Genomic DNA, 26,336 nt, shown 5'->3' with positions numbered 1-26,336 from the left:
CACAAAATCAAATCTAATTGTCATTACCATTTTCAAGGTAAACAAGAGACATATAAAGTATAAAAAAAGAATAAAAGATATGGCATCAACAACTCAAAAATTAAAAACATGGATTGCTGGCCATTGAGCAATCAGGCTTCTGCCTTTCTATGTATCACGAAACTTACAATGACGTGTGTACTAGTTCAAAATTACTCAATTGTCATCTTCCACCAGATAACTCAACAGCATCCTGATTAAAGATTGAATCTTCTCCCCAATCAAATCGTCTCTGAAGTCTTTCATATTCTTGCCTACGGTTGACTTCAACGTGCTGCCACTCTTCCCATCTCTCGGCAAGCCCTTCTCCTTCCAGCATCCTTACCACCTCCGACATTGCTGGACGTTCCTCTGGTGAGGGCTGAGTGCACAGCAATGCCACCTGCATCATCATCTCCACTTCATCCATGTCGTAGTTATTATTCAGGTTCCGGTCTACAATAGCATCCAGTCTTTTCTCCCTTTGCAGCTTTTTGACCTTCAAGACGGTATACAAGCTGTACTTTTAGCAACTAATACTACATAAGGTTCTATGAAGCCTAAAGTTAAAGAAAGACTATAATGTAAAGTTATAAAAGAGAGGCTCGAGGTCCACATCTGAGACATCCACACTTTAATTTTTTTCTTTCATCTAGTCATTTTTCCGTCTAGAGTCAAAAGGACTCAAGTATTAAGATCTAGTTGACATTCAAAGTATTTCTATTCTGCCGAAACATGAAAAATGAGAACTGCTTGTGACCCTTTGAAGTGAAAAATAAAATTATCACATCTACACCAATAGGCAGAAAAGAAAGTTGATCATCAGGAGGATCTCTTGCAAAGGACAAATGAGCCGTCCCAGCAGAATATAGAAACAAAGAACTGAAGTTTGGTCAGCAGGGATAATATATAAAAAGAAAAAGCACTAATTTGATATCCATTTGGAATGATACGAAGATCATCGAGTTCGGTACACTCACATGGTCAAGCAACAAAACATCATCTTCTTCTTCTAGGCGTGAAAAGTCTATTGCACGTTGGCCAGTAACAAGCTCCAAAAGCATGATCCCATAGCCAAAAACATCAGTTTTTTCTGATGATTTGCCAGTGGATAAGTATTCAGGAGCTATATGGCCCATTGTACCACGAACTTGAGTTGTCACATTGGTTTTCTTAACGTCAACTAACTTTGCCAAGCCAAAATCACCAACTACAGCTTCAAAGTCCTCATCTAGTAACACATTAGCTGCTTTAACATCACGGTGAATAATCTTTGGATTACAGTGTTCATGTAGGTATTCAAGTCCACGTGCAGTGCCCAGTGCCACACGCTTCCTAGTTGGCCAAACCAAAACAGACTCCCCAGGTTTAAGTTCTGCGAGTGATTAAAATCTGAAATAAGAAGCTGCTGAAAACTACTAAGAATCATCACTTCAGTAGAAAACTGCTGAAAGTTTAAGCTTGGTTGACAAATTCATGAAACTCCTCTCAGTTCACACAAGGATTTAAAAAACTAACTTCCATAGGGAAAATCAATTGACGCAGCAAATCTCTTTCTGGTGGAGAGAATGCACAAGAATCAATTTATAAACTCGGATATCAATTTATACTATTAAGTGCCCATTGATGAGGTCTATTCGACTATTGAGCTTGAAGACTAAAGAAAATCGAAATGTCCAAAATCTCAACTCCTTTAATGAATATCAGAAGTGCTTCTACAATGCCAATGCAGTAAACTCATCTGATCGGGACCTGTCTTTCCCTACCTTTCTCTGGGAAAAAGGAAGCATGCAAATTGTACTCATGGTAATGCAACCTAAGGGCACTAAACTTCCAACACTTTTTCCAGAGTCTAAAGAGAGAGATTCTTTTTTTCAAATATGAAAATGCAAACTATAAGAGCAGATGCTTCTGCCCATTAAGCATGCCACTTATACTTGATGCCTTGTCAAGTCATTCACTAGAATCAGCAATTCTAAATTACTTTAATAGTCAGTTTAAACCGTAACAAGGACAAAAGCACGCCTTCTTTTCACAGCTTGAGAGGAAGAAAATGGTGCACGACTGCTTACAACCCAGCTGACAAAAACAAAATTTGTGCAGCAGGACAAGTAAGACTACTGAAATAAAGAATGTAATAACTGAGATGAAATAGGCAAAGCTAGGGAAAATGTACTATTCAGGACATTACAAAAGTACGGTGACTAACAATTAAGCACTACTCAGAAGGGACATACCTCGTAGACGATAAGCAACACTTAGATTCTGCATATATGGATATACTAGCAGCCGTTCAGTCGGTGTGGTGCAAAACCCTATAAGCCGTAAGAGGTTCCTATGAACAGCCACGCTTATCATCTCAACTTCTCGCTGGAATGCAGCATCTCCCCCAGGGCTCTCATAATCAGTTAATCGTTTCACGGCAACTTTAGTGCCATCATTGAGCACTCCTTTATAGACCTTGCCAAAACCTCCTTGTCCAAGAACATTCTTTTCACTAAAGTTATCAGTAGCAAGCTGCAATTCCCTCCATGAAAATCTCCTCAATTGACCAAATGGAATTCGCCGATCAACCTCACCTGATTCCGCCAAATAAAACGCAAGATATAATCATAATATATTCAAAGGAGCCACACCATCTTAAAGGTAGATCAAAACTAAGTACTGGTGGATAAGAACTAAGCTCACTAACTTAAGATGGAATTACAAGATATAACAATGCATGGCCACAATACCCTTCTATTTTTAGCAGATAACAAGTATACTATACTGATGAAATTATTGTCAAAAGAAAGTGACACAAACCTACAACGTCAACATAGATTTCACGCCTATAGCCTTTGTGCCTTCTCCTCCAGAACAATAACACAGATCCTCCAAGAAGGAGAATTCCAAGAAATCCACCAGCAATACCAACTACGAGACCAGTCTTTGGTTTACTAGGAGAACCTGCAAGAAATTCAACTTCAGAATTTTGCTTGTCCAGTAAGGTTTAAGAAGGTGCATATGTTAAATGACCGTTTTCTTACTAAAGGAATATTATTACATTGGATAGGCAATCAACAGTTTTATCGACTTCAGAAACTTTCTGATGTAGTGCTAAAAGGAGAGAGAATTGAGTGTGATGAATAAGAGAAAAAGAAAGAATGGAAAGAGGAAAAGGGGATGAGAGATATATTTTTTTTATCAACAATATTTATTCATCAAGTGTTGTTCCAAGCAAAGTACATAAGGGCCCTATTTATAAATTAGGGAACCCTCACATGCTACAACTCTTAAAATTATAAAAATCCTTTTCTCAATCGTTACAACTCCTAAAATTATTAAAATTCTATGTCTAACTATAAGATAATATTATCTCTTAAATATTGATATAACCTTATCATTAACTAAATCAATAATAAGGTAGTAATAGTGCTGGATTTTTCAACTACTTCACTGTCCCTCAGTTGAGTGAGACTATTACAACTCTCGAAGCTTAGCAGTAATGGAAAGAAACTCATCCGTTTTAGTCCCGGCAGTACCATGAGGTGGTTAATTCTTCCATTCATTAAATATGGTACCAGTATAAACCACCAATTCAACACAACAAACATATCCCGCAACCAATGGCAAGTCTAACACTAAACATTTATTTCCTGTTCCACATTTGTATATAAAGAGGAAATGAATTGAGACTTTGGGAGATAGATATGGGATAACTTTTCGTTTGGTAGAAATTCTGAATAGTTTTTCTTTCGATAGGTTTTATGAGTGCGATACAGTGTAAGGAACTAAAGCTCGAGTTCCGATACCCGTATTGATGTACCACCAAGAAAGGGGAAGAGAGGAGGACAAGTGAAAGAAATGAGAAAGGGGAAAGAGAGATAAGAACGAGAGAAAATACAGATGATATGGTAAGGAAATTAACAGTATCTATTCATCATAGTGTTGTTACAAACAAAGTACATAATTGTCCTATAAATATATTATGAAACCCCAAACAAGCTAGAACTCTTGGAAGTTGTTAAGTAGTTAGTCATGTATAGTGTCCCACGTCGGAAATTATATACCTATTATTATGCAATCACTCTATATAAATAGGGCGTTGTACAACACTTTAGATAATTAATAATATTTTCTCCCGTGCTTTCTCACATGGTATCAGAGCATTAGTGAGAAATTTATCGTTGTGCATCGTTCCAACGACTTCCGAGAAGAAAGACTATTATGATCCCTGCATTTGAGCTGAATAATTAGGCTAAATAAGTAAGTGTGGTTGTCAAGGATCGATGGGGTGTTGAAGAAAGGAGCTGAGGATTTAGCATTGGAAATGAACGACTCAGATTGAATGTGGATTAATGAGCTTCAAGGGTGAAGATTGTGCCAGCTCAGCAGGGCCAACTCAGCAGCAATTTTGTTGCATAAGCTAACAGAATGCAGAGAGGAGCATATACCCGATAATCCAAATTCCTTTCTTCTCTTTCTTCTCTTCTTCTTCTTATTCCTCACTTCTCTTCTCTTCTAACAGTAAATTTCCTTTCCAATTCTGTAGATCTTAGCCATGCAATGATATTCCTTAGTTTATTTCATTCCAGTTAAGCAGTTCATTTTGTAACCGTATTTCAATTAATGAAAATTACAGAAAATTGTCCCAAAAAAGCTCATTCTATTTTATTGTTTGATTGAGAAATTCAATTTATAGTCAGTTCCTGACATTTGGTATCAGAACCTTCATAACTGCGACCTATGAATCGTTAATGGTTGAAGGCACGAGGATGCAGGCCATGGATGCAAAAATCACTCACCACGAGGAGGTATTAGCTGAACTCACTGCTGGGCAGCAAACCTTGGAACAAACACAGCTGGGTATTCAGGGCACTTTGGAGCAGATTTTGGATCGTTTGACTACGTTGGAAAGGCCACCAGCGAGAGCACCAAATATGGGCGATGGCTTACTTCCACTACCAGCCCATGAAGCGAGGCTCAACAGACAGGCTGGGTTTCCTATTCCCCCTCCAAAATGGGAATTACCCAGTTTTGAGGGCAAGGAACCAAAGGTATGGCTTCGAAAATGTGAGAGGTACTTCAAATTGTATAGAACTGCAGATAACTTGAAGGTTGAGGCTGCTGCACTTTATTTGAATGGTTTAGCTGAAGTATGGTATAACTCCTTGACATTGAGCAATGGAGTAATAACTTGGGAAGAAATTAAAGCAGAACTGTGTACTAGATTTGGAGAAAATCTGATGGAGGATGTGGTGGAGGAGTTTAACAAACTCCAATAGACGGGAACAGTAGAGGAGTTTTTGGGCAAGTTTGAGGACCTTAAGGCTCACATGCTTATTAGAAACCCTGTTTTGAATGAGTCTCATTTTCTGTCCAGTTTTGTGGGAGCTCTCAAGGGGGAAATTAGGTATGCTGTTAAGTTGTTCAAGCCTACGACCTTAAGCAGTGCTCTTGAACAAGCAAGGTTGCAGGAAAAAGCTCTAGAGACTGTGCAAATGAAGGATAAACAAGTGGCTAAATCTGGCCCTTCCCATGTTAACTCTGCTACTGCTAGGACCTCAGCAACTGCTAGTCATGCACCTGTTACATTCCCTAACACTAGGAGCAACAACCATCCAGTCAGCAGGAACAACACTTATAGGTTGAGCCCTAAAGTGTATGAGTACAGGAAGGCCAATCAGTTGTGTTTCAGGTGTGGGGAAAAATACACTCCTGGGCACAGGTGCAACAACAGACAACTGAATTGTATAGTTGGAGAGCATGAAGGACCAGTTGAACCCATAAATGAAGCAAATGATTTGCAGGATGTGATGATAGAAGGGGAGATTCAGCAGGAGGTACTGGAAGCTGTGTGTCTAAGTGCCTTATCTAGTAATTCCTCAGGGGTGAATTCCATACTAGTTAGAGGAATCATTAGACACAGGAACCTCACTATTTTGGTAGACTCAGGAAGCACTCACAGCTTCATTGATGAGCAAGCTATTAAGGACATTGGCTATGCACCACAGTATAGCAACCCAATGAAGGTCACAGTAGCTGATGACAATTATGTCATGTCTCACACTATTTGCACTGCTTTCAGCTGGAAAATGCAGGGCAAACCCTTCAAAGAAGATCTGAGAATTGTCAAGCTAGGTGGGTGTGATATAGTGCTGGGCAATGACTGGATGAAGAAATACAATCCTACCAAGTTTGACCGTGAGAAAAGATGTGTCACTATTGGGAGGAAGGGCAATAAAACAGTGTTACATGCTATCCCGGAAGGAGGCAATCTAAGTATGATCAGTGGAGGCTCAATGGGAAGGTTAATCAAGAAGGGTCAAACTATTCTAGCTCACTTGGTCATGGTCAGGGTGAATCCTTCAGCCGATCAAGAGAAGGTGGTTGTGCCTATTCAAGAAGTGTTGTGCCAAGATGAGGAAGTTTTTACTGAACCAAGGACCCTCCCTCCTGTAAGAACTCTTGACCATGCCATTCCCTTGAAAGCTGGAGCCTCACTGGTGAGTCTAAGGCCTTACAGGTATAACTACTATCAAAAAGAAGAGCTTGAGAAGCAGGTCAAAGAGATGTTGCTTAATCAGATAATACAACAAAGTCAGTCACCCTTATGGTACCTGGAGGTTTTGTGTGGACTACAGGGGTTTGAATGAGATAACTGTTAAAGACAAGTATCCATTTCCCATTGTGGATGATTTATTGGATAAGCTGCATGGGTCTAAAATATTCTCTAAAGCGAACCTAAGAGCTGGGTATCACCAAATAAGAATGGAGGCAGAAGATGTTCACAAAACTGCTTTCCGAACTCACATGGGCCACTATGAGTTCAGGGTAATGCCATTTGGGCTTACTAATGCCCCTGCAACTTTTAGGCATTAATGAATCAGGTGTTCCAACCCTTCCTCAGAAGGTTTGTGTTGGTTTTCTTTGATGACATCTTAATCTATAGCAAATTATTAGAAGACCATGTGCAACATTTGTCTACTGTGTTTAGAACATTGAAGGAACACTCCCTATATACCAAAAGGTCCAAATGTTCATTTGGTCAGTCCAAAGTAGAGTATCTTGGTCATGTGATAACAGCTGAAGGGGTGACCACTGACCCTGATAAGGTGCTGTCTATGGTCAATTGGTCTAGACCTACCACTGTCAAGGCACTTAGAGGATTCCTTGGGCTTACTGACTACTACAGGAAGTATGTAGCTAACTATGGAGCTATATGCAGACCCTTAACTGACTTGCTTAAGAAAGACAGCTTCAGATGAGGCCCTGAAGCTGAAGCAGCATTTGAAGCTCTCAAAAGGGCTATGTCAGCCACACCTGTGCTGGCTTTACCCGACTACTCTAAAGAATTTGTGATTGAAACTGATGCGTGTCACTCAGGAATAGGAGCTGTACTTATGCAACAAGGCAGACCTATAGCTTATTTTAGCAAGGTTCTAGCCTTAAAACATAGAGACAAGTCGATATATGAGAAGGAGTATATGGCACTACGTAATGCCATTGATAAGTGGAGGCATTACTTGCAATTCAAGCACTTTGTGGTAAGGACTGACCACCACAGCTTGAAGTACCTGCTAGAGCAGAAGGCCACATCTGCTATCCAACAAAAGGGTCTAACAAAACTATTAGGGGTTGATTATGAGGTTCAGTACAAAAGAGGAGCAGAGAACCGAGTGGCTGATGCCCTATCAAGACAATTTGAAGGAAGTGCCCAGATTCATGCTATCAGCTCTTCAGTTCCAGCTTGGGTGTTAGAAGTCAGCACCAGTTATGAAGGAGATCCTCAAGCCACTGATATGATCACACAACTAACAGTAGCTAGACAAGGGCCTCATCTCTGGCACTATAACTCAGGTATATTAAGGAGGAAGGGAAAAATTTATGTGGGGGGGTACTGGGAACTTGAGACAACTGATCGAAACCTTTCATGATTCATCTATTGGGGGTCACTCAGGGCAGTTGGGAACACTCGAAAGACTGGGCCAACTCTTTTATTGGCCTCTCATGAAACAAATGGTGATTCAGCATGTGAGTGAGTGTGAAGTTTGTCAGAGAAATAAAGATGAAAATGTGGCTTATCCTGGACTTCTCCAACCTCTTCCAATCCCAGATCAGGCATGGAGACACATCAGTATGGATTTCATAGAAGGATTACCAAAGTCACAAGGAAAAGATTTCATTTTTGTAGTAGTAGACAAGTTAACTAAATCTGCCCACTTCATGGCTTTGGCTCTCCCTTTCACTGCCTTAGAAGTAGCTAACAAATTCTGGAAGAGGGTCCATACCTTGCATGGCAGTCCTGAAACCATTGTCTCTGATAGAGACAAAAAATTTCTCAGTAATTTTTGGCAAGCTTTGTTCAAACTAAAGGGTATTCAATTGTTGTATAGCTCGGCTTATCATCCTCAAACTGATGGCCAGACTGAAAGAGTGAATAAATGCATTGAGAACTATTTGAGATGCATGACTAGTAACAGGCCTCAGAATTGGAAGAAATGGTTATGCTTGGCTGAATGGTGGTACAATACAAACTTTCACACAAGTTTGCAAGGTACCCCATTTGAGGCTCTCTATGGATTCACACCTCCTCAAATATCCTTGGGTCCTCTGTTGGAAACGTACCTGTTGCTGCTGATGCTGTCTTACAAAGACAGCAAATGGTGCAATTACTCAAAGACAACTTAAGCAAGGCTCAGGAAAGGATGAAAATGTATGTTGATTCAAGGAGAACTGAAAGGGAATTCCAAATAGGCGACATGGTTTATCTGAAGCTCCAGCCTTACCGGCAAACATCTATAGCTTTGAGAAAGAACCTTAAGCTCAATTCCAAATATTATGGTCCTTATCTGATCATTGCTAAGGTTGGTCAAGTGGCTTATAAACTTCAGTTGCCTCCAACTTCTAAAGTCCATCCTGTCTTCCATGTTTCATTGCTCAAGAAGAAGGTGGGGAGTAAAACAGTAGTGCAGACAGTTCTACCTATCTCCAACGAGGTCAGTTCATGGTCAAACCAATGGCCATACTACAAAGGCAGCTTATAAAAAAGGGCAATGCAGCTTCTGTTAAAGTCTTAGTCCAATGGTCAAATTTACCCCTTGAAGATGCTACTTGGGAAGACTATGCCTTCCTCAAGTCCAAATTTCCTGGGTTTGATTCTAATCCTTGAGGACAAGGATCGTTTTAAGGGGTAGGGTATGTTATGATCCCTGCATTTGAGCTGAATAATTAGGCTAAATAAGTAAGTGTGGTTGTCAAGGATCGATGGGGTGTTGAAGAAAGGAGCTGAGGATTTAGCATTGGAAATGAACGACTCAGATTGAATGTGGATTAATGAGCTTCAAGGGTGAAGACTGTGCCAGCTCAGCAGGGCCAACTCAGCAGCAATTCTGTTACATAAGCTAACAGAATGCAGAGAGGAGCATATACCCGATAATCCAAATTCCTTTCTTCTCTTTCTTCTCTTCTTCTTCTTCTTCCTCACTTCTCTTCTCTTCTAACAGTAAATTTCCTTTCCAATTCTGTAGATCTTAGCCATGCAATGATATTCCTTAGTTTATTTCTTTCCAGTTAAGCAGTTCATTTTGTAATTGTATTTCAATTAATGAAAATTATAGAAAATTGTCCCAAAAAAGCTCATTCTATTTTATTGTTTGATTGAGAAATTCAATTTATAGTCAGTTCCTGACAAAGACCCGGTCGCCGTGCAATTTTCCGGCGACTTAGGATGTTGTCCGCAACAAAATCCTTTTTTCTTGGTGTTTTGCAAAATCCAACACTACCACAAGGTCCTTAAGACAGAGACGGACAAACCCCAGAAAAACCCTCCAGAAAAGGCCCCTCCACGCGCCCTCACGTGCTGGTCAGAGAAGGGTTTTCGGCAGTGCGTCTGTCCCATGCGCCGGCGCGTGTACTTGTTTCCGACCATTTTTTGGCGGACAATCTTCAACACAACCTGATCGCGAGGTTTTCCGAGCCTACCCATCAAGGTTACATCAGATTTCGACGACTTTATTTTCCGACGAGCTACAGTGTTTTCCGATGAATAGTAACAGAGAAACGTAGTTTCTCTTACACTCTGGGAGTTAGCTAGGCCTCATGGAGGTGGTTAGAATTTTGGTCGTAACAAAAATGGGAACCGATACTTTGAATGGTTGGATGGTTTCTTTAGCGGAATATATTGAGTTCCTTCAGTACAACGCATGTAAGCAAATATCTTCTGAGATAGCTTTTGTTGTTCAAACAGGTAATAGCGTGACTTGTGTCTCCCAATCTTCATCCTCTGAGTCTTGGGTCATTAATTCAGGTGCATCGGATCATATTTCTGGTAACAAATCTCTTTTCATTACTATTTCGTATTCTCGATCTCTTCCAACTGTCACAATGGCCAATGGGTCTCAAACCATGGCAACTACAATAGGTCAAGCAAGCCAACTTCCTTCCTTACCTCCAAATTCAGTTCTTTATATTCCAGTAGTGCTTTTAATCTCATAGATGTTAGTCGCTTAGCTAAATCACTTAAATCCGCTAATTTATTTGTTGATGACCTTGTTTTTATATAAGAACATAGTATGGGGCGGATCATTGGTACCGTGCGTGAATCAAATGGACTTTATTACCTTATCCTTGCTAAATCACATGGACTCACATCTTGTCTTCCTTCAACAACTTGTCAGATTCACCAGATTTATTACATAAATGGTTGGGACATCTCAGTTTGTCAAAACTTCAGAAAATAGTACCTGGTTTATCTCACTAGTCCACTTTAGAGTATGAAGTTATGTCAGCTCGGTAAGCATACCCGCTCCCATTTCCCTCGGCGTCTTGATAATCGAGCAGAGTCACCTTTTACTTTAGTCCATTCAGATGTTTGGGGTCCTAGAGTCAGTTCTATCTTGGTATTCCGCTACTTTGTCAGTTTCATTGATCATAATTCCAGGTGCACTTGGATATTTTTTATGAAAAATCGATCTAAGTTGTTTTCTATTTTCTAGACCTTCCACGCTGAAATTCAAAATCAATTTGGGGTTTCTATCCGCACATTTCATAGTGATAATGCCCTAGAATATTTGTCTTCCTCATTTCAGCAGTTTATGAACTCTCATGAAATTATTCATCAAACATCTTGTCCATACACATCTCAACAAAATAGGGTAGCTAAAAGAAAGAATAGACATCTTAGTGAAACTGCTTGTACCCTACTCATACAATCTCATGTTCCGTTGCATTTTTGGGGGGAGCTTACATCTTGCTATCTTATTAATCTTATGTCATCTTCAGCTATCCAGAATCAAGTTCCATTCTCTATCTTGTTTTCCCACGTACCTTTGTTCTCTCTTCCACCCGGTGTCTTTGGAAGCACGTGTTTTGTTCATAACCTTACTCCAACCAAAGATAAGTTAACTCCTCGTGCTCTTAAGTGCGTATTTCTGGGTTACTCGAGAACGCAAAAGGGGTATCGATGCTATTCTCCTAACCTCCAGCGGTACCTTATGTCCGCTGATGTTACCTTCTTTGAAACCCAATCATACTTCATAGGTCCGTGTAATCACTTAGATATTTTTGAGCTGCTACCACTTTCATCTTTTGGAGATTCAGTCACTATCTCCCATTCATCTTATTCTATAACTCTAGCTCCACCACCTACAGCTCCAGTTACAGCCCCACCACCTATAGCTCCAGTTCCACCACCTAGTCTAGTTCAACCTTCGGCAGCTCCACCAGTCTTGACTTATCATCGTCGTCCACGTCCAGCATCAGGCCCAGGTGATTCATGTCCTGCATCAGATTTTGCACCTACTGCGGACTTGTCTCCTCTTAGTCAACCAATTGCACTGCGCAAAGATGTATATGATCCATACTTAATCTTAATCCCCATTATGTCGGTTTAAGTTATCATCGTGTGTCATCACCTCATTATGTTTTTATATCAACTTTGTCCATTGTTTCTATCCCTAAGTCAACAGGTGAGGCACTATCTCATCCAGGATGGCGACATGCTATGATTGAGGAGATGTCTGTTTTACATGTGAGTGGCACTTGGGAGCTTGTTCCTCTTCCTTCAGGTAAGTCTAGTGTTGGTTGTCATTGGGTTTATGCAGTCAAAGTCGGCCCGAATGGCCAGGTTAATCGGCTTAAGGATTGTCTTGTTGCAAAAGGATACACTCAGATTTTTGGGCTTGACTAAAGTAACACTTTCCCTCCCGTGGATAAAGTAGCATCTATTCGTCTCTTTTTGTCCATCGATGTTCTACGTCATTGGCCTCTTTATCAGTTAGACATTAAGAATGTTTTTCTCCACGGTGATCTTGTAGAAGAAGTTTATATGGAGCACCCACCTGGTTTTGTTGCTCAGGGAGAGTCTAGTGGTCTTGCATGCCAATTACGCAGGTCACTACTATACGGTTTGAAGCAGTCCCCTTGAGCTTGGTTTGGTAAGTCCAGCACAGTTATTCAGGAGTTTGGCATAACCCCGAGTGAAGCTGATCACTCTATATTTTATCGGCATTATGCTCATAATCTGTGTATTTACTGGTGGTTTATGTTGATAATATTGTTATTACTAGCAATGATCAGGATTGTATTACTAATCTGAAGCAGCATCTCTTTCGGCACTTCCAAACTAAGGATCCGGGCAGATTGAAGTATTTTCTAGGTATTGAGGTCGCTCAGTCTAGCTCAGGTATTGTTATTTCATAGAGGAAGTATGCCTTAGACATTCTTGAGGAGACAGGAATGATGGGCTGCAGACCTGTTGACACTCCTATGGATTCAAATGCTAAGCTTCTGCCAAGACAGGGAGCCTCTTAGAGATCCTACGAAATATAGGAGGTTGGTTGGCAAATTGAATTACCTCACAGTGACTAGACCTGACATTTCTTTTCCGGTGAGTGTTGTAAGTCAGTTTATGGATTCTCTTGTGATAGTCACTGGGATGCAGTTGTTCGCATTCTTCGGTATATAAAGTCAGCTCCAGACAAAGGATTACTATTCGAGGATCAAGGCCACGAGCAGATTGTTGGGTACACAGATGTTGATTGAATAGGATCACCTTTTGATAGCTACGTCTGAATATTGTGTTCTAGCAGGACGTAATTTGGTCTCTTGGAAGAGCAAGAAACAGAATGTGGTTGCTCGATCTAGCGCCGAAGCCGAATATCGGGCCATGGCTATGGCAACGTGTGTGCTAGTTTGGGTCAAGCAGTTGCTCAAGGAGTTGAAGTTTGGAGAAATCAGCAAGATGGAACTGGTGTGTGATAATAAGTTGCTCTTCATATTGCGTCAAATCCAGTTCCATGAGAGGACTAAACACATTAAGATCGACTCTCACTTTGTCAGAGATACTCTCAGGAGATATTGTTACAAAGTTTGCGAAATCGAATGATCAGCTAGCAAGTAGATATTTTCACTAAGTCTCTTGCTGGTTCTCGTATTAGTTACATCTGTAACAAGCTCGGTACATATGACATATATGCACCGGCTTGATGGGGAGTGTTAAGTAGTTAGCCATGTATAGTGTCCCACATCGGGAAGTAGATACCTATTATTATGTAATCACTATATATAAATAGGGCGTTGTACAACACTTTAGATAATTAATAATATTTTTTCCCGTGCTTTTTCACAGAAGTACTAAAGGTTCTTCCCTAACAAAGATGAGACAAATTCTAAACTACTCTTGGAAGTACTAAAGTTTCTTCTCTAACAAAGATGAGACAAATTCTAAACTAGTAGATAAAGCCTTTTTTTTTTTTTTGAAAAAGGTACGAAACTAGTAGGTAAAGCCTTATGACTAGATAAAAGATAAATGAAAGTAAAACCACAGATAATGGGAGTAAAATGCTACAATTTTCAGCCACATCTTTCGTTCTCCAGAATGCAAAGAAGCATAAAGCATATATATCTGACTAACAAACATCTCCGGCAGAGATAATTTCTATATGTAAGACTAGTAAGTCAAATGAAACAGTTACATATTTGATCATAGAATTTACCTCCACTATCAGATTCACAATGATGACTGAAATTTAAGCCACAATTCAAACGATTCCCTGTAAAACTAGAATAACCAAACTATGTTAAACATAAATTAAAGATAATGAATTAGTAGACAAGGCAGTAACTAAGCAGCCTTGATCAACTGTTCAAAGTAAAAACTGCAATCATATAGTATTAGGTGCCATTGTTATTACTACAAGGTATGCATACTTGTATTTTGGAACTTGAAACAACTGTTCAGGAACTTGACCAGTAAGACCATTGGAAGCAAGCTGACTGCAAAGCAAATCAGTGAAGCAAGTGAAGCTTTGAATGATACAGGCTAAGGATCACTGAAGTTGTTAATTGACATCCCAAAATAAAAGCATCACTCTATACATGGAGTGAAGAAGTAAAGATAAATCATTTACAGGTTCATCAAGTTTGGGAGGCTTGAAACTGACTGAGGGATTGTCCCTGTGAGATTGTTTTGAGTCAAAAACCTGCTCAATAAAAAATAAAAATAAAAAGAGAGTTCATTCCTATTCCAAGACACCAATTAAACTATGTTCTATCCAACAACAACCAAATGAAATAATATGACTTACAAAGACTGAAGCTTTTTGAGATTTCCCAGGGAAGCTGGTATTTCTCCAGACAGACGGTTATTCTCTAAATTTAACATTGTCAAGCTTGTTAAATTTCCTATCGCTTCTGGAATCTTACCAGTTATACCATTTCCTTGCAAAGACCTGCAGGGGTGTACACGACACAGCCAGCTAGGTTATAGCAGAGGAATTGTCCCAAATATTCTAGTCGTGGATCTAACAATATTGAGCTCAACAACATATTCACCAATGAAAATTAAACAAGAGCTACATCTTTTTTTTTATAATCGTGGTGTTCGGGCCAGCTTGCGTGCACCTCGACCAATTCCACGGGATACCTGCCACCTCACACCAGCAACAGGTACTAGGTAACTCTATCCACTATGGCTTGGATAGATGGGAAGAAATCACCTAGTGTGTTTTTGCCTCCACTTGGATTTGAACCTGAGACCTCATGGTTCTTACCCACTTCATTGACCACTAGGCCACACCCTTGGGTGCAAAAGCCACATCTTATACAAACGTGTCCTTCCATATAGTTACACATTTAACTTATTGAGTTGAAAAATATACGAGTCAAATACTAAAATGGGGCTCTTGGAAGCAGCCAAAGTGCAAAGACAATTTGAAAGAACGACCGCTCAGAGAAAAAGGCAAAGCCATCCATACTGAGGATCAGCTTTGTATAGTTCACATTCCTTATCTTTGTGAAATGGCTGAGGTTGCTCCTTGTCCAAAGGAACCAGCAGTCGAAGTATAGAGACCTTGTTAAAGTAAAGACACCAACTAGTTACCACAAGAAGAAAGACAGCCATCCGAACAGAGAGTCCCATTTGCTAGACCAGTTCAAATAACTTCCACCTCTCTATAAAGCTGTTTCCCTCTGTGAAATGGCCAAATATTTCTCCTTCTCCATTGATTAACTCCACAATATGTAGGTAACCTTTTGTCTTTCTTTTTTTCCCTTCAGATAAGTAAAGCTATCTTGAAATTATTGTTCATCTATGTCCTCAACTTTTAGTTAAAATTTGATTATGATGCAAGATCAAGAAGGACAAGAATCCAAGAAATTCAAGAAGCCAAGCTTAGGATTTCTTTTCCTTAAAGATTAGGATTTTTTATTTCTAATTTCCTAGTAATTTAATTCTTGTTTTACTAGGATTATATTTGTAAAAGGGCAGCCCGGTGCACTAAAGCTCCCACTATGTGCGGGGTCTGGGGAAGGGTCGGACCACAAAGGTCTATTGTACGCAGCCTTGCCCTGCATTTCTGCAAGATGTTGTTTCCATGGCTTGAACCTGTGACCTCCCGATCACATGGCAACAACTTTATCAGTTACGCCAAGGCTACCCTTCTAGGATTATATTTGTAGTTCTAGAAAAACTAGAATTGTTAGTTGGTAAGCCTTATTCTTATTCTAGTTTAATTAGGATTAATTTTCCTTAACCGTATCAATTTTACTCATTGTAAGGCCTATTTGAAGGGCTCAATATGCTGAAAATAAAGAGGGGGTTGAACAGTTTCCTTGAGCATTAGCTTCAAACACGTGATTGACTCTTTCGTTTCTTCTTCTTTGCTTATTCAACGTTTCTTGCAATCTTGCTGGATTGAGGAACGTATGGGTGAGTTTTTTTTCATCTTACATTCTTCTAACGTGAGTTTGAAGAACGCATTCGCTAGTTTTGTGAAAAACTCTAGCCGGGTGCTTTTGTTTTTCTATCTTCTTTGTGCTTGAGAGGTGCAAAACCTCAAAAGTACATCAGATTATCATAAGGGAATTTTGTTCTTGTGCAATGCCGATGACATCGAACAAATACATTTAGAAACAATATTGAGTATAAAATATTTTCAAAATAGCAACAAATAGCATCTACAAAATTATATGTGCTTAGAATTCAAGCCAACATTCTGTCAACAATAAATCAACTGCAGTTCTTTATACATACAATGTATTCACATTCTTTAGAACACCTAATCTGGGAGTTAAAGTGCCCGAGAATCCCATATTTGACAAGGACCTGCAAACGAAAATCAGACATTATAAAAAATCACATCCAGAAAAGGAAGTTGGACAACCAAAGATCAACCTTTCTAAAACATAAAAACTATAAAATGATACTACTATTAACAAGGCGATTCTAATGGCTCTAACAACAGAACTTACACCATGATGACATTGCCTTTTTCATCACAAGTAATTTTGGACCAAATGCAAGGACTAACTTGATTCTGATTCCAATCAGCAAGCTGATCATTTGAAGCATTAAGTGAATTCTTCAGTGCAAACAGGGCATCTCCTAAAATGGGGCAGAGATCACAAAGAACTGAATGTCACACTACTTTATTAGGAAAACAAAGAAAACATTCCATCGTTAGAAGCAAAATGTAAACAGAACATAAGCAAGAAAATGAAATAAGATATATTAGTTCCATTTGAATTTCTCTTGATCCCTTTGAGCATATAAAAGATGATGAAGTAAAAATGGAAGAATCATGTACCTTGTCCATCAGGTAAGGCGAATGAGTGGAGACATGCTAATATCACAATTGCAAGGAACAGTTCCATCTTTCAAATATTGCACTTCATGTCAAGTACCGTTGTTGCAATTTACCACTGCGACATAAGACACCATCTTCCATGAACAGGTGCCTATAAAACATCAAAGGTTAATAAGGGAAAATCGGTAAAAGCTGAAAGGCAACATTTAAGCTTAATTAGATACAAAAAGAAAACAATCTGATCCTCAGATTCGTAATAGCAGTATATGGTGTTACAGCAGGCAATGACGCAGGAGGCTAAATCAGTATACTAACCAAAACATTAGTCCTTTCTACTAAACATGCCAATGATTCCAAAAAACTTAGTGGTTGTGATTTATCACTGTGAGAAGCACTTCCTTACTTGCACGTCGGACATGTACAGATCGCTAGGAGGGCAAAAAATTCATCAGATGAAGCTAAGGAAGCGCTGCTCCATAAGTCTTCTTTCCTCAAAGCATAGCAATTGAGATATGAATCATTTTAAAAGCTTAGGCAATTGGTAAATGTTTGAGATTAAAAAAAAAAGACTTTTTTCTTTAAGAAATCTAATGAAGCAAGAAAGATTACGAATTAATTTAAAATCAGCTTTCTTCAACTCAGCTACACCAAATGCATTGAAAACAGTAAATAAATAAGTAGTACTAATTCACACACACGCACAAACACGTTTACCCAAATTTTCAAGAAGAACCCAACTCCCTTTTCAGTCCAATACACCACACACAAAAACAAAAAATTAGACTATATGAAGAAACCAAGAACAAATTCACAATTCCATTACTCACTTTTCCTTACAACAAATTGAATTTTCATTGTTAATTCAGAGTTACATAAGGAAACCACCATACAACACCATTTCTTAGTATTCCTAGACAAGTAAAAGGATAAAAAGCTAATCTTTTGAATTAAAAAAGAAAAAAGAAAAAAGAATTACAACAACAAGAATAAGGAGGAGGAAATGGTGAAAGTACCTTTAAAGAAGAACCAAACTATAGGGCTTTGAAAATGTGAAGAAGCAGAATATATGTACTTTTGAATCAAAGCAAATCTTAAAAAGAAGCTTCTTCCTACTTTATTGACTCTTCCACTGTAATAGGTACAACTATTATTATGAAGAGAACTTTAGGTGAAAAAAAGGGCAAAATACATACTTTATCAATTGATCTTAAACTCAAATTCCTCTTACACACTTGTCAAAATACGAAAATAGTATTACGCATCAAAACTTTTAAAAGTATATCAATTACACACCTTTTTTGCCATATGTTACACGTATGTATTACACATAAAAGAGGCGTGTGAAAACCAAAAAATTCATCTGAAATTAAGTTCCCCTTTTTTAACTATTTCCTTTAAATTAAAGAAAAAAAAATATAACTCATGTCTTCTTTCCTAACCCCAAAACCCAGCGTTTTCTCTTCCCCAACCCCAAAACCCAGCGTTTTCTCTTCCCCCAAGTTCGTCTTCGTCCCCAATCCCCATCCTAATTTTATCTACCACCTCATATTTCGTCTCTCCAACCCCATGACTAAGAAGAAAAGAAAAAACAAAGAACATAGGAGCTATTGGGTATTGTAAAAATCATCATTATTGACTTTTTTAAAAAGCTTGAAAATTTAATCGGGTCTTGTTGATTTTGGTGTTCCAAGACCTAAAAAATTAGTTTGAATTCGTGATTATTATTGAGTAAAACTTTACTTAGGTAACTAATTTTGATAAAATTCAAAAAACACCATTAACAAGTTTGAAGCTTTGGGCTTTGAGCTTGAATTTGAAATTTGTATAAGAATTTGTGATAAATATTATTAAAAATCGGCAAAGAATTGAATCTATAATTATGAAAGAAGGTTATTGTGGTGGAAGGGTTGGTGGTAGTATGGTGTTGATGGAGAAGATAATGGGGTTAGGAAGATGAAGAGGGGGGAGGGGGGTTCTTTTCTGTATTTTTTTTTTCTATGACAAGATGAGAAGAGGGGGTTTGGGGGGTGTTGCAGAGGTTTTTTTTTTAGTTTTTCTTTTCTTTTTTTTTGATTTGACACTCAGATGTTGATTGGCGCGTGTAAGAGTAATCTTTGAGCAGATATAGTCAAATATCAAAGTGGTGTGGAACTTTAAAAATTTTGATATGTAATATTATTCTCGTATTTAAAAGGTATGTAAAATGGATTTGAGAATAAGGTCTGTATATTTTGTAGGTGAAAAAACAAAGCTCTATCTCTGTTCCTTTTTACAATTATTACATTGTCTTTCTCTTTTTTCTGTCTTAACAAAGTCTAACTGGAAGTGGACCCCACTGAGTTGCGTTTCTCCTTTTGCGTCCTGGAGCTATGGTTGGGCTGGGAAGGTATTTAGGGGAGTATTAGTTACTCATTTGACCTTAATTAGATGTTTCGAGTTTTAGAATTGAGTCATCTTTGTTAGGGGGGATTTTTTGGCATAAATTTGAATTTAGTCGGGCTACAATATAAGTACCGCACACCGGATCGGAAATCCAAAAAAAAAAAGAGAATAATTATGTTGAAATTATTTATAATAATATTATTTTTATTGCATGTTTGGTACGTTACATTATTTTGGAACTATCAATTTTACTGTTTTATCATGCGATACTTTTTTTTGAATTACTATTTCATCCTTTAGCATGTATAAGTTATCCTCGACTATTTTTAATTATGGGATAATTTATTTGAGGATTAGTAATCAAATAAGGGATACGGTGGTACTACAATTTTTATCACAAAATTATTTTTGCTTATCCACTTTACCAAACGACCCCTTAATGTTTTTACGGTGAGACCATGAGTGGTTTAACCGTAAATCTTTCCTAATGGAGGGCCCAAATGATTATTATTATTATTATTATTATTATTATTATTATTATTATTATTATTATTATTATTATGGTGTTGAGCAAGTTTAAGTGCACTAACTTTATCTGTTAAGACTTGTATAATATTTTTAACTCTTGTGAATGTTTGAACCTAAGATCTCGACTCACTATGGATGGTGTGAATTCGTTTTGGTGTTTTACCGAGAGAAAATGAGTGGTTTAAGTGCAAATATTTTCTAATAGAGGGTCCAAGTATGATAAAAAAGGTATGCAATGTTTGTTCCAAGAAAAAAAAATTATGATCCCTTCATTCACTTTACTTATCCACATAAAAATATATTTTTATTTTTACTTATTCATTTATAAGAAATCGAGAGAAAAAAATATATTTTTTTCTCATTTATTATTATCAATAACTACTCATTCACCAAATTATTTTTTAAGACTTTTTGAAATACTATCATTATGATGAGTATCATGATGAAAAATATGCTTCATTTATTATCTTTTAAGAGGAGTGCAAAGTTTATTTTAGACAAGTAAAAATGAAAAGATGGAGTACTTGCTAGGACTATTAGTTATGAAATTTAAGTTAGAATATACAGTTACAAATTGCTAGTAAAAGTATAACCGAGAAAACATAATGCTATTTCTCCCAATTCACATTTTTACCCTTATCCGTAAAGCTTTTGTAAAAAAAAAAAGGGATTAAGAAGTGGGAAAAAGATTGTTTTTTAAAGTTAAGAGAAACTTATTGCTAAAAAAAAAAGCTAGTTGTTTTATGAGTTATGACTATTAGACAATTGACAAAGAGAGCAGCTTTGACTTTGACTAATAAAATCTCAAAATTTTATTAAATTAAATATTAAGATATATCATTGAAGTATCAACAAATAATTTTACTCCATAGCCCAATTCAATTCCAAAGTTAACTTAGTAAGCACTTAACTGGACCTCAATGGTTAGGTTCGCAAATAAGTTATATCAAGATTATTATATGGCATTATAATACGTAATTTAATTATAATAAAATTATTTAATAAATATACTTTTTCATAGATATTTGATTTATTAGATTAAAATGAGATATACCAAGTATAATATAAAACATGTGTTTATTTTTACAATAGATAAATTTGAACACGCCTTTATTTTTAATTTTCTTAAAGGACTTTTAATGAAGAGCTATGAAAAAATATATTTATGTATCTGATTGCTTTATCCTGAAATAGCTTTTTTGGTATTGTTATCTCACGTAGGATATGATGATAAAAATAATTTAATTCTAATATAATTAATTATGAAATTGTTATACTAAATAAAACTTCAATCAAAATACGAAATTAAATAATCTCGTATTATATACCGAAACTATTTTGCTTTATCCCATGGTCCCAACGACCCATAAGAGAGTAAAATGGAGGTCCCCATTAACCCCTATTGGAACAAGCAAGAAGCGTGTTTAGCATGGCTGCTTAAGAGAAAGATACTTCATTACAAAAGTTCTTGCCTAACAAAACAAGGATCCAAATAGTTGTCATAATAAAAATGCACTATTTTTATTTTCTTTGTTCCTACGACATAACCGTATTGTATATAGTACCTAACATTTTCACCAACCAATCAGATTGTCGAGAGCATGTGGAATTGTGCGATAGCCAAAATAGTCAGCTCATTATTATATTTCTCAATAATATTGCTTTTTTGTCTCTTTTATGCTATTGGTAAGCGGAACCAAAGAAAGAAGATAGTTTAATTTTGTTGTTTGCACATGTATATTGTCTAATCTACGAGAATCAAGCTTTTTCCCTTCCGTAAGCGCATGTAAGGAAGCATTTTTTGGCGTAACTGATTATTCCTTATCTTGGGACCAAGTTGGTTATTGGCAGTGAAAATAGTAACAGATGTCCCTGACGCTATTCCTGTAATAGGATCACCCTTGGTCGAATTATTGCGCGGAAGCGCAAGTATAGGACAATCTACTTTGACCCGTGTTTATAGCACATATGTGCTATACAAGTCTGGGCTAACGGTCCATCCTAAATGTCGTTAGCCAGGCCAAACATGTATAGCACATGCTAGGCGTTATATGTCACCTTTTATTTATTTTTCGATTTCAAGTTAAATGTATGTGTAGTAACAATTAAATTTGTACGCGGTTTAAAGGATACGTGATTTAATCTAACATGAATGATTTAAGAACAACAAATAATTGAATTAAAGGAAAACAAGGTGATCAAACCAAATGTGACGAAACAATTAAGCCTGACGTTATGTTTGAGTGCTGGAAGCCGGCTCCGATCGAGCCCTCAATATGAGCTCGATTGCAGCTAAAGAAAATGAACAGCTGAAGAACATTTTGAAAATAGCTAGAAAACAAAAATAAACTTTATGGATGCAACCTCTTCATTTAAACTAGAAGCATCTCCACCACAAACACCATAAGGTAAGTTAGACATGTTTGCGAGACTTATAAAGTTTAGGAAGGAAGAGAGTTGAGAAAACGGAAGAAAATTTCAGAGAGTAATGGGCAAGGAAAGAAACTTCAGAGAAGATAAAGAAATCTCTAGCAGCGAAAATGAAGAAAGGATTCCAATAGCGTGTGATCAATCCCCACCCCCCCTTTTAAAGGATGAGCTTTGGGATTCGAAGCGATTCGTCATGATTGCAGCCTCAGTCGAAAGGGCAAAACCAATCCGCGAGCTACGCGTGTTCCGACGTGACGCATCGAGAATAGACGTTATCATAATGTCTAACGTCACGTCTCGGCTACGTCAGGTTCTCTCGAAAGGTCACACGGGAAAATCAAAACATCATGAATTTGAAATATGCAGCTCTCACAACGCCACATCATCCGCCTGTGACAACGATCATAACCACCACTATCCACTTATGTAGACCATCCTTGAGGGAGACCTCGACAAGCGGAGGGACTAACTATATGGGCAAAAAATCATTTTATATGTTTGACCCGGTCAATGGTAATAAAACCCTTTAAAAGTTGTGACGTATCGATATGATTCCAAAAGGTCAAAGTCAAAGGTGAAAGATAAAGTGAAGCCGAGGCCTAACCAGATCAACAGAAGGAGAGGACGGGGACAAAGCGTCAATTCTCAGCACGAAGTAATGACTAGTCTTAGGATTTAGATTTCCTAAAGAACATTCGATGGATATTCTCTTCGGTTGTACTATCTAGGGTTTTGTGGCCCATATGCCCTTATAAATAGGAAGAGATGTAGATCAAGAAAAGGGATTGGACATTTTCTAAAGAAATTCATCAACATTCTCTGTACAAGATTCTCACTTTATTGAATAAAAACAAAGCTTGACTTTACACTTTCCTAGTGTTATTCTTCTCTCCCGATCTAAGAAAGATTGGAATACACGATGGTTATCATCACCCATAATTGTCAGAAAACACTTCCAAGAATGTCATCCTTGTCGGGTGATCTTTGTCTCATTTACTACTTAGAAGTCATTTATTATCATTTATTGCTCTCGTATTACTTGCCCCGTGTGATGGATTACGACTTATGTAAATCATTGATTTTGGTTTTCAGGGTAATCGGAATGAATTTGGAAGAATAGTTCTCAGTTTGAAGCTTGAAATTTGAAAAGTTTGACCAAGATTTGACTTGTTGGTATACCATCTCGGATCAGAATTTTTATGATTTGATTAGCTCCGTTAGGTGATTTGGGACTTAGGAGCATGATCGGAATGCATTTTGGAAGTCCGTAAAAGGTTTAGGCTTGAATTGGCGAAATTGAGATTTTGGCGTTTTCCGGTTGTTAGGTGAGATTTTGATATAGGAGTCGAAATGGAATTCTGGAAGTTGCAGTAGCTCTGTTGTGTCATTTGTGACGTATGTGCAAAATTTCAGGTCATTCGGACGTGGTTTGGTTGGGTTTTTTATCAAAAGCGTAATTTGGAAGTTCTTGGAATTCTTAGGCTTGAATCCGATGTGATTTTGGTGTTTTGATGTTGCTTTGAGCATTCCGAAGGTTAGGACAAGTTTGAATGAGGTTATGGGATATGTTGTCATATTTTGTTGAGGTCCCGAGGGCCTCGGGTGAGTTTCGGGTGGTCAATCGAACCATTGCATGTTGTTGGGAATTGCAGAAAAATTGCTGATCAGTGTTGCAGAGAAATGGCCTTCACATTCGCGAGTAGGCCCTCACGTTCGTGAAGGGTTAGTTGGTAAAAACTGGGAGTTAAGCCTTAGCGTTCGCGAGGAAGGCTACGCGTTCGTGAAGGTCTGGATGTTTGGTCATCGCGTTCGCGTAGAGTGGACCGCGTTCGCGTAGAGTAATTTGGTCAACTGGATCGGAGGCATTTTTATTCATCGCATTCGCGAGTGGTGTAACACGATCGCGAAGGTTTAGTCTGAGGAAGCATCGCGTTCGCGATGGGCAGGTTGCGATCGCGAAGAGGAAATTCTGGTCAAAGTTATTTTGTGCTTCGCGAATGCGAGGCTTTGACCGCGTTCGCGAAGAAGGATTTCAGGCGTGGGCAGAATGTTTAAATAGTCGTCTTGTCCGCTATTTTGGAGTTTATTTCTACCATTTTTGGTCGTTTTTGGAGCTTTTTGAAGAGGGATTCAAGGGGAATAACTTGGAGGTAAGATTTATGACTTTATACTCGTTTCTTATGTGAATTCTACCTAATTAATCATGGAATTTAAGCCTAGTATTAAAGAACTAGGTCTTGCAATTGGAGACCTAGAATTTGGGATTTGAGGGGCCATTTGAGGTCCGATTTTGATGTTCTTGGTATGTATAGACTCGTGAGAGGATGAGAATTCTATTGATATGACTTTTATCGGATTTCGAGATGTGGGCCCGGGGGCCGAGTTTGAGCAATTTCGGGATTTTTGATGTAAATTAGATATTTTTGAGTGAGCTTTGTTTCCTTAGCATATTTTAATAGTTATGTACTGATTGTGGCTAGATTTGGAGCATCCGGAGGTCGATTCGTGAGGGCAAAGGCATCGCGGGCTAGAGTTTGGTCCGGATCGAGGTAAGTAATGATTGTAAATGTTGTCCTGGGGGTTTGAAATCTCGTATTTCACATCGTTGTGCTACTTTGAGGTGACACACATGCTAGATGACAAGCGTAGAGTCGCACATCGTTAGGGATTGAGACTTGGTCCGTCCCGTACGACTGTTAAGTCGCATATTTGATTTGAAATCTTATGATATTCCATACTTTAAAGATTGGTATTATATCTTGGGTTGTATGCCATGTTTGGGGCCTTGTGCCGACCTGTTGAGACCCTTCGGGGCATTTTCACTATTTTTTCTCACTCTATTTGTTTTGAAAGCATATCATCAGTCATGTTTTACCTGTTTATTGTTTAAATCTGGTTTTATCACTTTACTTCTTTAAAAAAATGTGAAAACTGTTTGGGCCGAGTTTCCTGTTTTACTGATGGTCCGAGTGATCATGAGGTTGATGACTAAGAATGACCAAGGGTCTGATTGTAAGGTTGATGACTGAGATAGACCGAGAGTCTGATTGTGAAGTTAATGAATGAGAGAGGCCGAGGGCCCGGTTGTGAGGATTATATATTTATGGATCGGGCTGCACGCCGCAGCGACATAGTGCTTGGGTTGTAGGAGTCCCTCCGGAGTCTGCACATCCCCAGTGAGTGTCGTCGACGAGATATATAGATCGGGTTGCATGCCACAACGATTACTATATGGTACTTATTGAGTGTGAGTGCTGAGTGTGAGCGCTGATTGATGAGAGTTGAGTCTCGAGTGATTGAGAGGCTTGCCCGAGGGGTTGTATACATATATGAGTGATGCTTTGCCCGAGGGGCTTGTTTTTATGTAATTGCTGTTTCCACTCCTCTTTATACTGAGCCTCTATTGAAAATGTTAAACAAATGCTTTCAAATAACTTTCATTTAAGCTGGAGTTTTTATGAGATGTTCGGAATTCAATCACTGATTTAGCTTTGTTATTTCCACTGAGATTTTTATGTTATGAGGTGTTTATGATTCCTGTTTTGCCCGAGGGGCTATATACGAATTATGTTTTGCCCGAGGGGCCGATTATGATTTTCATCTCTTTTTTTATAAATGGTATTGAACCCCTACTAAAACTATTGGAAAGAATTTTCAAATGATTTTTACCAAAAGCTGGATTTTAAATGAGACGATTGACTAATATTCTGATTTGAAAGTTTGTTGTGCTTATTGAGTTTATCATAAATGTGGATTCATCGTTTCCTACTGGTCAATCTTTATTTACTCTTATTACTTACTGGGTTGGAGTACTCACATTACTCCCTGCACCTTGTGTGCAGATTCAGGTATTTCTGAGCTTGGTGGCAGTTTCATAGGAGTTAGAAAGGTAGCTGTCTGGCAATCGCG

The 26,336-nt window shown here is 38.1% G+C and overlaps 1 protein-coding gene across 4 annotated transcripts; it reads right to left on the bottom strand.

Moving 5' to 3' along the window:
- Positions 1-4: 4 nt before the first annotated feature.
- Positions 5-19,064, bottom strand: LOC104226950 (probable LRR receptor-like serine/threonine-protein kinase At5g10290). 4 transcript variants are annotated; one of them, XM_009779078.2, is made up of 13 exons: positions 18,101-19,064; positions 17,491-17,569; positions 17,088-17,238; positions 16,753-16,885; positions 16,535-16,606; positions 14,589-14,732; positions 14,412-14,483; positions 14,212-14,277; positions 13,998-14,062; positions 2,824-2,967; positions 2,256-2,597; positions 999-1,393; positions 5-517 (listed from the first exon to the last, which is right to left on the bottom strand). In XM_009779078.2, exons 3-13 carry the CDS (start codon positions 17,152-17,154, stop codon positions 203-205), a joined length of 1,815 nt encoding a protein of 604 aa, XP_009777380.1. In that variant the 5' UTR covers positions 17,155-17,238; positions 17,491-17,569; positions 18,101-19,064; the 3' UTR covers positions 5-202. The 4 variants fall into 4 exon arrangements, with proteins under 4 accessions (XP_009777380.1, XP_009777377.1, XP_009777370.1 ...); XM_009779075.2 differs by lacking the exon at positions 17,491-17,569; XM_009779068.2 differs by lacking the exon at positions 18,101-19,064 and having other exon boundaries at positions 17,491-18,070.
- Positions 19,065-26,336: the final 7,272 nt, after the last annotated feature.

Source organism: Nicotiana sylvestris, chromosome 5 (genome assembly GCF_000393655.2).
Source record: "Nicotiana sylvestris chromosome 5, ASM39365v2, whole genome shotgun sequence".
Classification (NCBI taxonomy): domain Eukaryota; kingdom Viridiplantae; phylum Streptophyta; class Magnoliopsida; order Solanales; family Solanaceae; genus Nicotiana; species Nicotiana sylvestris.
The sequence above is the reverse complement of the archived record's forward strand: the minus strand, read 5'-3'. Positions and strand labels throughout refer to the sequence as shown.

Bases quoted from the DNA above. Each gene is read 5' to 3' on its own strand.
- LOC104226950 (XM_009779078.2), bottom strand. From the start codon at position 17,154: ATGGAACTGTTCCTTGCAATTGTGATATTAGCATGTCTCCACTCATTC. The intron at 16,886-17,087 runs GTACATGATTCT...GCCCCATTTTAG, and splicing joins CGCCTTACCTGATGGACAAG to GAGATGCCCTGTTTGCACTG. The intron at 14,278-14,411 runs GTAAATGATTTA...TTTGCTTTGCAG, and splicing joins CTCCCAAACTTGATGAACCT to TCAGCTTGCTTCCAATGGTC.